This window comes from Cryptomeria japonica, chromosome 2, assembly GCF_030272615.1.
Source record: "Cryptomeria japonica chromosome 2, Sugi_1.0, whole genome shotgun sequence".
NCBI lineage: Eukaryota > Viridiplantae > Streptophyta > Pinopsida > Cupressales > Cupressaceae > Cryptomeria > Cryptomeria japonica.
The window spans coordinates 528,064,608-528,077,069 of record NC_081406.1 but is presented as its reverse complement, the minus strand read 5'-3'; the positions used below and the strand labels follow the sequence as shown (position 1 = coordinate 528,077,069).

Sequence of the window (12,462 nt, the reverse complement as noted above, 5' to 3'; positions counted from 1 at the left end):
ATCCTATTTTATCTCAAGAAAACTATGAAGGAGGGTCCAATGGTTTTGTAATGCCTTCTTGATGTTTGCCCATGGGTCCTTTGCCATTTTATCCCATCCTTTGCATGATCAGGAATCCTTTTCCATAATGTTGTGTTGGTATGACTACCTCCATAGTAGTAGCTCTAACTTCTTCCTCATTCTTATAAAGTCAACTAAGGATGTCTTTCTCTTCTTATTCATGTGCTAGTGTACCCAATTGAATGAACTTGCCATCAAATATGGTGACAGGCTGTGTTGCTTGATGTGTCAATACCAAAGGTTGTCCATGATATTTTGGTGATGTTGGTAGTTTGGTTAGAGACATGGGTTTGAAAGAGTATTCTCTCATGCCTTGCTCTTTGATTTTCATCTTTTGATTGAAATCCATGGATAAAGATTTGAACTTTTCTTGATGATGATCTAATACTAAGGAAGTTTGAGCTTCCCTATTATATGGAACCAAGTTGTCTTGGGCTACCCCCATAGCATTGCAATGTTGAAAGGGGTTATTATCAACAAAGATGGAAATCTCTTGTCCATTATATGGGAATTTGACACATTGATGGTAAGTTGATGGTACTGCTTGCATTTCATGTATCCAAGGATGACCCAATAAAATATTGTATGTTAAGTTTATGTCTAAGACTTGGCACATAGTGTCCCATTGTATTGGTCCTACCTGAATAGTTAGTATCACTTTTCCCTTAGATGATCTCTCTTCATCATCATATGCCTTGATGGTGATCTTTTTGTGTGGATTAATAGACTGCTTAAAGAAGCCTAATGCACGGATAAGTTTTAGGGTACATATATTGAGACCAGCTCCTCCATATATTAATACTCTTTTAACTCGATATTTGTAGACTAAGACTTCAATATGAAGGGGAGTATTATGTGGATGACTCAAAGATATATTATCATGTTTGGAAAAGGTGAGATTATGAGGGCCTATCATGTGAGCCACCATGGCTTGAATTTGTCAATATCTAGATCTTGAGGTACATTTGTTTCAACTAACGCTTGTTCCAATATGTCCTTATGTTTTGGTGAGAGTTTGAGCAACTCGAGTATGGATATTTGAGTAGGATTTCTCTGTAGTTGACTTACCAAACCATATTGAGTCTTAGGGATAGTGGTTGATGTTGATGTATGTCCTTTTAAGACATATTTTTGAGCTCGAGTTGTCACATTGATTGATGTATGGTCTTGTTTGTATTTGTTCCTTATGACGTTTATCTGATTATCCTTTGTTGATATGTGATTGATGGTGTTGTTGTATAGATTATTTATGCGAGCTCTCCATGTATCGTTTGATGATGAAGCTCCTTCTTTGTTGTAATTTGGAAGAGGATTTTTAAAGGCATCATGATTACCATTCATTTTGAGACCATCAACCATTAAATCACCTCTATCGATCATATCTTGAATAATTTTTTTAAGCCACATGCAATCATTTGTGTGATGTCCTTTGTTTCGATGAAAATCACAAAAATGCGAGCCATTCCACCAAGGTGGTTTGATCTAGGGTTCAAAATTATTTATGGCTAGAAATGTGATAATCTTGTTTTCGAGGAGTTCACGGAATGTTGATTCTAAGGATTGCCCCAAGGGTGTGTAAATGCTTCTATTTGGGAAATTGTTGGTGTTACCCCTAGGATTCGGATTAGTTCCTCGATTTGCGTTATTTCCTTGGGTATTGTTGTTGGTGTTTTCATTTGAAGGTCCCTGATTGGTATTTGGTGGATAAGTGTTAGTGCCTTGGTTAACACCCTTTTGATTCTTGGTAGCTTGAGGATTACCTGATAAAGCCAATATTGGTTGTTTGGATTTCATATCATTAGCATCAGTTCCTCCCTCACTAACAACATTTTTCTTTCTGGTCAAGAATCTTGATTTGTCTAAAGTATTTCTATTGTTTTGAATGTTAAAGTGAGAGTTGGATGAATTAGCTCCTTCTTTGAACAACTTTAATGTCCCTTTCTTGATGCATTCTTGCTCTACTTGGATTCCATTTTTTATTAACTTGGTAAAAGATGGTATGCACTAGAGCTTGAGTATATAACTCATCTCACTATTTAGATTGTCGATATAGATTTCCATCTTTTCTTTTTCTGGCACATCTCAAGGATATCTTGAAACCATCCGTCTCCAACATTGAAGAAACACCATGAATGTTTCATTATTTTTCTATTTGGTATTACATACATCCAACATGGTGATTGTGTTCTAAATATTGTAGGAGTATTATGTGATAAATTTATTTACCAACTCATCAAAGGATTTGACGGGAGGTGTAAGTTTAGACAACCACTCTATTGTTTTCCCTCCTAAACTTCTTGGGAATAGCCTCAACAAATAAGTGTCATCATGAGAAAATTCAAGGCTCATGGTACAAAAATCCCAAACATGATCGCGGGGATCACTCTTACCTTCATACTTATCATATTTGGGTATATCTGAATTCAGGGGAAAAGGTATCATGTTTAATCTCCTATCAAAGGGGTAAGGACAAATTTCTTTTAAAGAATATTGTACTATGGTCCCCTGTTGCATGTCCTGCATTTGTTTGCTGAGGAAAAGGTTCTTCTCTTTCATTATCTATAGTTCGGGTATGGGTGTGTTCTGGTATGTTATGTTGTTTAGGTATGTTTTTTTCAGGTGTTTTCGGGGTCACATGTTTCCTCTTCTTTCTGTTGCTCTTGATAAGAGTAATTTTGAGATACTGTCCTAAAGATTTCAATGTCGAAGTCTTTAGGAAGTCTAACTCCTTTGCTTGTTAGCATGAGCATGCATTTTTCTTTGTCATATTCTATGAGTCTTTCCATAAGTTTTTGGATTGAGGGGTTTTCTTGACATTCTTGAATAAGCTCCTCGGCAATCTCTATTTCCCCTAGATCAGTATAATTGAATGGGTTTGATAATCTTCGACCCATATTGGACTCTAGTTGTGGTTTGCTTTTCTTGTTTCATTGAGAGGGAGTGACACTGGGCATCTAGTAGAAATTTATGTGACAAAGGGGACAAACTTCTCTTCTTGTTGTTGGTCGGGGGTTGGTTGTTTCAAATCAAGCTATGTTATAAGTGATGCAGACTTTGGGAAGAAAGCGGGGTTGATCTTTCCTCCATGATTCAAGCATTGATTGAATGTTGATTTTTGGCAAAAGGCTCTACTTTTCAATGGTTCTTTGTCAAATTCATTCGACTTGTCTTGAAGATACAACCACATATGATGGAGAAAGGTGCAATGTGATTTGAAGGGTTGACAATTTATGTAGAGAAAATTGTTTCTTTTGGCAAGTATTTTGGAACTAGGTTGTCGTTTCTTCAACATAGTGTTGTGATGAAGACTTTTTCTTCTCAAAATATGACGAGTGGCTATACATGAGTGATCAATGATTTCCTTTGATTTTTTTGGATTGAGATACTTCATTTGAAAACTTGAGCCTACTTTTATTGACTAGAGGTTTAGATTTGCCTCCATGATAAAGCATGTCAAATGATAATATGGATAAGAGTTTCCCGATATGGAGACTTGATTTGATGACTTAATTTTAAACTAGGTATGTTTGGTTGATGGAATCCATTTAGTTGACGGACCCTTTTGATCAATGTGATGATGTTACCTGATTTTGATTGCAGAAATTTTTATCTCTAGCTAGTTTGGGATTTGACAATTTTTCTCTAAGGATGCTTATTGGATTGTTGGAATACTTTCTCTAATGTTCTGGTTCAAATGTTGATTGGTGAGTTTGACTAAGGATCCAAAATGGTATCCAAGACTGACAATAAATTTTTTCAAAACTGCCCAATTAACTCTCTGTTTTTCTAGGTTTTACCTATGTGCTAAGACAAAGACCCGATGTGCTACTACGTGATCTAGATGCGCTATTCAAAGCCACCTATGCGCTAAGTTGCCTATGCCATGCACTAACTTAGAGTTTTGAAATTTGTTTTGACAGGGATGATCAAGCGCTATTATGTCCTAACTATGCATTGAAGTTCTGACTCAAAGTGCTAAGGTTTGCCCCCAATGTGCTAGACTGATGCTTGAAAGTGCTAATATGATCTCCCGAAGTGCTAGTGAAATGTTTATAAAAAAAAGAAGTGTTATGTGCTAAATTGATGGATAAAAGCACTAAATTTAGGTTGGTACATGCTAAACGATGCTTCCAATGTGCTAAGAAGTTGCTCTTATACAAACTATCTTGATTGCTCTATTTTTGGTCTTTTGGTAATTTTTTAACACTTTTGTTTGATTTTTTATGGATGATTTTTTGAAAAAATAAACTGAAAACACAGCATGAAAAAGACAACCAATCTTGCCTATATTAAACAGATAGTGTATGTTCTGCGAGGATGTGTTCAAATCCCCAATGTTTTCATAGGTTTGGTTACAAAGAATACAAATTAGATAGACTCTTTATTCAAGGGTCATCAATAATATCATAGCCCACTAGTCTCGATACTCTATCAGCTCAAACAACCATGTCACCCCCTAGGGGCAACCATTTTTTTGCCTTTTGCTAGAAATTAACCCAAAGTGAATTGCTTCATAATTGGGTAGTTATCTTGGGAGATATATGGTGAGTAATCTTTGGAGGCAGATTCTTCCCCACCCTTGCACTATGATATTGAGGATGTTTAGATACTAACTTGGCTCAAATTTTCTATTGCTAAAGTTTGTAATCAAGCTTCCTGTTCGGTCTTCAGTGATAAACTCCCTCAGGAGGCTTCCCAACCTTTAGAACAAAGGCTTTACGTATTGTAAAGATACTGGGGTAATGCAAATCGCTAAGCAAAACCGTTGAAGGGACTTTCATCATCCTCCACTTTTGATTATAGTGGGTTGGAACACTTGCCGATAAAGTCATTTCCCACTTAGGTCATTCCCCTCTCACCAACCATTTAAATGGCACTCTAAGAGAAATTGGGGAGGGCAGGCTTGCTAAAGGTTTTAAGTAATTTGAAAAGAATAAAGCATAAGAGTGGTTTGGCTTTTTGGTCACCCAGTTAAGGAGAGAGCATATACCTTCCACTTTCGAGACAAGGCAATCAAGTTGTTTTTTTATCCTTTCAATTTAGTGATTTGCTAAAGTCTATTTGGAGATGTTGCTCCAAAAAAGCATGGTGTTCCTTTTAACCTCTAAATCAATGATTTTTTTATCTAAGTAAAGAAATCCTAGTCGACAAAGAAAATTCATGATATTGGGCCAACAAAACGTTAATTCGAAAGGGGAAAGATTTCCCTCTTTTTGCTTAAACTTTTGAAAGTGAGGTTCTTTCACTTGCACAAAGAAAAATGGATCCTTTTAAACACCAAAGGATGGCAAGGTTCGTTTTAAACTTTGTAAATAAAAGTTGCCTTGTTATTTTTAGAGCTTCCCAAAATGAAATATTTTCTCCCTAAGAAAGCAAGAAAATGGTCTTTTATTGTTCTCTTTACCTTGCAAAGATTTGATAAATTTTAAGCCCAAACGAAATATTTGATTAATTTTAAGCCCAAAAGAAAGATTTAATTAATTTTAAGTCAAAAAGAAAGTTGTGTTCTTTTTATCCAACTTTTAAGAAGCTTAAAAAAATTAAAATTTCTAATTCTAACTCCTTCAACCTGCAACAAAAAGAAGTTAGTAAAAATTTGAGATCTAAGGTGGGCTTCTACAAGCCTAAAATGATATTTCTTTGTTACAATATTTTTGTTTTGTTCTGTCAACCCTATGCGCTTAAGTTCGGACTGAGTGCACTATAGAAAGGAACAAATGTGCTAAGTTGTTGCTTGGATGCGTTGAACTGATACTTCAAAGAGCTAATATTTACCAGTTACCAGTGGAATAGTGATGCGCTAATAAGATTGCAAGATGCGCTAAGTTTTGGGTCCAACGCACTAAACAGTACTCAGGATGCGCTAACAAACAACCTGAATGCGCTTAAGACTGGTACCAACGTGCTAGGTTTTTCGCATGCCTGCAATGTTAGTTCTACATTAAAAATGATGTTAAAAATGGGGTAATGCCCCACAGTGGGTTCCATAAATATGTGCGAGAAAAGTGGGGGGATGAAATGGAAAATGTGATTTCAAACTAGTCCACACACCAATGGGACTCTTGGTACAAGTTATGGAGTTATATTGAATAACTCAACTTCCCAAGGGATGTTCCATTGTTCTCTATCTCACAAGACCCCTCAAGCCAATGCCTTTTCTCTCATATCACTGAGCAAAGTGACTTAGGGATGACAATCATGAAAACAAGGGATATTGATCAATCTAGCATGGATGCATTCCTAGTTATGCATGATATTAAGTCTAACATGATTTAAACTAGCACGAATATGATAACAAAATGAAAGGATTAGTAACAAAACTATCCTAGCATGCTATACTAGTCTACCATGATTATTATGTGATAATGCAAATGCCTATTTAAGATGCTATGAAAAGTATTTCTATCAAAGAGAGGCTAAATGCTTGATTAAAATGATTTAGATTAGCTACTTAGTAAAATGTCAATAATTTTGATACTAAAGACTTGGATATTAAAATGGAGGAATGAGATCTCTATTTATAGGAAAAATAGGCAATGGATGGTCAAGATTGGATGATCTTATCAAGGGCCAGGATTGAAAGTTATCAATCCATGTTTACAATTCTTACCAATGAAATGGTGATAATTGTTAATATAAGACTGCTTGAGAGGAGATGTAAGAAGCATTAAACTCTTGAGAAGACCTCATGGTTACCCTAGGGGGTAAGGGTTAAGGTTAGGTTAGGGTTATCCATTGGATAAAGCTTTTACCCAAAGGATAAACTCGTGTGCAAGGGCTAAAGAAATAACCATGGTCAAAGCAATGAATGCTTGATGAGACCCCGGGTTAGATGAAGGTTGAGTTAGGCAAAAAGTCTCTAACCATGCCAAAAGGGTGAGTTAACCATTAATGGTTTGGAAGACTTTCAAGGTTAACTTGTTGAAGACATAAAGCCTTTAATGGTTTTCAAATAGTTTGAGGTTTTGAGAAGTGCCTTCCCTTTGTTTAGGGATGTGACAATATTTAGGGGATGGGTTAGGCTAATTTAGAAGTGATTAGAAAAATCTAGAAGGGGGTTTAGGGAGGCAAGTGGGAAATGTAGGAGAATGCAAGTGGATGGAGGGGAATTTTAATTAAAATAAATTACTTTATTTCAACTAAAAATAGATGCAACTTGCATAAATACAAGTGGGGGATTTAAATAAATAAATTAGATTTATTTATTTTCAATGAACAATCTAATTAAATGTAAATTTAATTAAAAAGGGAAGAAAAAGGAATTAATTAAATAAAGTGATTTATTTAATTAAAGAATATGAGAGACTTAGGTGAATTTAATTAAATAAATTGAATAATTTATTTAATCAAATAGATGAATATGAACAATTTAATTAAATAAAATTTAATTAAAATAGAGGAATGAGGTTAAAATGAATATTAAATATTCACTTAAGAAAGTGGTCATTTTTATACGTCTATAGTAACAAATGCAGAAATCATTTTACAATTACAACAATTTTAAGAGATGCAAAAATTAGTTTACAATTACAAAATGTCTAAGTAAAAGATGCTAAAATCAGTTTATAATTGTGAAATTCTATGCAACAATTGCAAAATTTTCATATGATAGATGTGAATTAATCTATTTATTCACATCGGGTTCACCAAAATATGTATGAGGAAAATTCATCAATGTTAATACACTGAAAGACAACCACAAAACCTAGATCTATTAGCAATCATCCTATCATAACTCAATAAAGGAATACGAAATGAAAATCAACAAAACAATAGCATAATCAAAAGATGATCAAATCCATGTTGACTCCAATGTATGTAGCCTTCATTGTCCTTTTTCTTGTGTAAAAGTGGCTCTTAGAGTTTCACTTTGGGGAATACCTACAATATTGTTAGCATAAGAATTATGAAGATCATGGTTATTGAAAAGGGAGGATTGATGTTCAATTTATATATTTCAAGAGGTTTGATTTGATGGTTGAGATTGATTTGAAGACAAGATTGATCGACAATTGAGATTCAATGAGACAAGTTGGTGAGAGACAATTACTCATTCTGATTGGATCTAATTGAGAGAATGACTCATTTGACTGACTAGTCAAGAGATTTGATTAAGAGTGGAATTGAATTGATTGATTAGTTAAGAGAATTGATTGAATTGTTAATTGATTTTATTTATTTGAAGATTGAATTGATTGATCAGTGAGAAGAAGGTGATTGAAGAATGACTGGCAGTCAATAATAATTAGGAATTTCTACATGTGATGTAGGAAATTTAGATGAAATGTCATTTAGATTGAAATTGGGTTTTCAAAAATTTCAAATGAAATTAGAATTAGTAGGAAGTGAATTTGAATTGAATTTGGAGGGAAATTTGATTTATTCGAAATGAAGGGGAAATTAGATTAAATAAATTTAGAAAATTTTATTAAGTAATAAGATATAGTTAGATAATTAAATAATATAAAGAAACTATTTCATTATGGGAGGATAGAAATTGAATTTAATTAAACAATAAAGATCATTTAATTAAAGTGAAAAATTAATTTAGAAGGAAAATGGTTAATTGATTAAATAATTAAGAAATTAGAATGATTATAAAAATGATGAGGAATATTAATAGGAATAATTAGTAAAATTGGTGTTTGTAGGAACGAGATAATTTTAGGTGTTTACAATATCTTTATTCCTCCTCACCCTCTCTCCTCCTCCCTCCTTCTCTCTGTCACTCCCACCCTACCTAGACTCTCTCACTCTTCCTCCTCCTTTTTGCATCTCTATCCTTCCCACCCTACCTAGAATCTCTAACTCTCTCTCCCTCCCTTCCTCTACCACTCCCTCTACCCTTGTTAGTCTCTACCTAGTACCTCTATCTCTCTCCCTCCTTTCCCTCTATCCCTCCCTCCTTCTCTCTCCCTCCCTCCCTCTATATCACTCATATGAGTATAATATATAATATATTAATATTAATGTTAATATATTACATTTGAATAATATTAATATATAATATAATAATATAACGTATTAATATGAATATAATTTATAATATTTATGTTATTTAAATATAACAAATTATCATATTATAATGTAATATTTATTATATATTTTTATAAGTATTATGAGTATCTATTTTTTGAAGCTTTCTTCCAACACCTTAAGAAAAAAACTTCACAAAATGGATATCCATTTTATGAAACATGCAAAGAGGCATGAAGGACAATTCTAGACATTGCAACAATCACTATGTGATTATTGGTGTCAAGATGCTCATGATTTCTATATGATATAAACAAAATTCAGTTTTTGGTGCACACTTTTACACAAATCTCATTCAAACAATGATTTAGGTTATTCTTTATGTAGGTATAATGGGGAGCAATACTCATCAAAAATCCAAATGGAAGAGAAAATTCCTAGTGGAGGAAATCAAAGTGATTAGGGAAAGAGAATATTAAGGAAGTTGAATCAAAGAAAAGGTATGTCAAATACTCTTCATGGTGAAGGTTCTTCTCTACCTGTAAAAGTAATTGAAAGGGAAGATGAAATTGAATTTAAAAATCTTGAACATGATATTGAATTTGAAAATATTAAACATCAAATTAAATTTAAAATTATTTGTTAGAGATTGGTTGATATGTTATTGTTGATGTCAACATATGGGGAGATTGTTGGCTAGAGGAATATGTTGTATTTCAGTGTTGTATTTTGGTTGAATGAGTTGGTTTAGCCTATGTGTTGTGGATGAGCTAATGCAGTTTAAAAGGTTTCGGGTATGTTGTATGCAGATGGTTCATTCCCATTTGTAGAGGTTTGCATGATGTTTTGATTGAGATATGAGATCCGGTATTAAGGATGTTATTCAGTTGATTCGTGTTATTTGATATTCTATTTTATGCTTCATATTGATTCAAAATTGCTATATCTTTAGATGTGGATGTGTGGGATGTATTTTGAATATTGATGTGTGTCCTCAGTTTGATTGGTTCATGATTTGGAAATCCACAATAAAATCTTTTAGGATTACAGTCAATTATGTTGGTTTTATTGAGCTCTAATAGAGAAATGATGATGATTTTGGTAATCCAAATTGTTGCAGTTGTTGTGGTCCAATTCACATTGCTTGTGAATATTTCTAGATCTTGTTCTATATGTATTGGTGGTCTGCATTGATTATTGTGTACATTATTGAATATTTTCTTTGTCTGGTGATGTTATTTGTGTTATGTGACATTCTTGATGTTGTAGCTATAAGAGTTGAGAAAATACAACACCATAGGAGCCCAAATAATCTCTGCAAGCTAAAAAACATGTTACAAGGAGAAGCAATGAAGCAAATCACAGAAGGAAAGAATACACAGGAAAAATATGCTCCAAAAGATGAGAGCTCAATAATCTCCAAAATGTATTGTCAATAATAATCCTTCTTCATACAATGAAAAGAAAGAACTCAACCTTTAATACGTCAAGAAACCCTAAAAGGGAAAACCTAGGTTTGCACATAATAATTAATTAATTAATTATATGCACCTAAAGTTAGCTTAAGTGTAAAAGAGATAAAGGGAACTTAAATAATTAAACAAATAATGTTTAATTAATCAAGTAAATACCTGAATACTCTAACACCCCCCCTTAAGCTAGACTTGGAGAGAAGCTAAAACCTAGAACAGCTACTGAAAGCAATAAAGATGGGTCCCGGCAACAAGGCCTAATCAGGTACCCAAATACAATGAAATCTCTATGAACTGGAGAAATAGAGAAAACCACATCGGAACAAAACTCTACTCCAAAAAGAGATGAAAAGAATATCACTGAAGCATGAAGACCCTGCAAACTCTATCGAAGAATAACTGCTGATTTGAAGAACATCCACTGAACTAGAACATGACCAGGTAGAGAAGACTATAATCTGCATGAGTGCCCTCAAATGACACTACTTGAATCAGGAGGTAAACAAGGAAAAACAATTGAAATCAAAGATATAGATGGCATGAGAAACCAAAGCCTGAAGAGCTGATCAATCAAACCATGGAAGCAGTAGAACCAACAAGATAAACCTCCCCATAATGTGGAAGTGGGAGAGGGATAGGAACACTAAAAAGGACAGCCAAAAACAATTGCATGACGAAGAACCAAGAACATCAAAGGTTTTGAGACACATCATCATGAGGTGAATGTCGTGGAAGGAACACTCACTGGACAAAGGAAGATGGCAAACAACAGGCAAACATCAACCCCCTCATGGCACTTGATCAATAGTGCATGTACAACAAGACACAAGATATGCAAGATTCCAAGTAAACAATGCATGATGGAACTTTATCTTAGTGCGTTTGCATAAATATAAGCTACAATGATAAGAAGACTAGAAATAGAAATGAGAATCAAAATAGAGACACCCTACTCAGAAAAGAGATCCTAGGACCTGAAACAACCACGATATCCACCAGAGTACTGAAAAGAAAAAATCTAAATAAAATATGCATGGAGCAGAATCTAGAAATAAAACTCATATTTCTAAAAAGTACACAGCACAAGCTTTCTGAAAATATAAATTTTTTGAAAAACGGAGGTCGGATGCTCATTCTACGTCTCTCGGAGTGCAAAAAAGAGACCTCACTTTGATTGTAAAAAAAACATAGTCAAACAGAAAAATTAGAAAAAATTACCAACACCATGAGGTTGATCTTGGAACCAGTTTTCCGACACCTATTCGTTTTCAAAAAAATGACTCCATATGTCCAAGATAGGGCCAAAAAACCAAACCCCCCCTGAAAAAGCCAAAATAGGGAGTCTGGTGGCTCTTTGGTGGTCCAATGGCCAGTGGGTGGTGGCCCAGTGGTGGTCCAGTGGTGGTCCAATGGCTGAGCGGAGCCAGGGTAGCTAGCGGGCTGAGCGGAGATTTCCCAGTGGCCGAGGAGGAGGTCGGGTCGGGCAGAGCTTTCCCGGTGGCAAGGGTTTCCGGCAGTGGCAAGTCTGGGTGGGGCAGCGGCGGTGGGGCCGGGCCAGGTGGTGAAGCCACAAGGAGGCCAGCGGTGGGCCGGAGCAGTGGCGACGGTCCGGAGAGCGGTGGAGCAACCGGAAGCGAAGCGGGAGAGCACTGGGCACACAGGGAGGCTGGTCAGGGGGGGGGGTGGCGGGAACTGACGGAGGGATCGGAGGGCCAGTGGTCGGCAGCCGTGGAGCAGTACGGACCTGCGTGAAGGCAATGGGCCCCACGGTACCCTGTGTATCGTGGGGAGCCCCCCCAAAAAAATTTTTGGAAAAAACAAAATTTTTTTTTTGCAAAACCCTATTTTTTTAATTTTTGATTCGTCTTTTGCCTTTTTTTAAGACATTTTTTTAAAGGAAAATTTCGGCCTGCATGCCGTAAAAAGGCAAAAAAAACAAAAATTCAAATTTTTT

General features: G+C 35.1%; 1 protein-coding gene across 1 annotated transcript; it reads left to right on the top strand.

The window, feature by feature from the left end:
• Positions 1 to 11,873: 11,873 nt before the first annotated feature.
• On the top strand, positions 11,874 to 12,260 carry LOC131864929 (uncharacterized). Its single transcript, XM_059215310.1, has one exon. The coding sequence runs from the start codon at positions 11,874 to 11,876 to the stop codon at positions 12,258 to 12,260; it is 387 nt and encodes a 128-aa protein (XP_059071293.1).
• Positions 12,261 to 12,462: the final 202 nt, after the last annotated feature.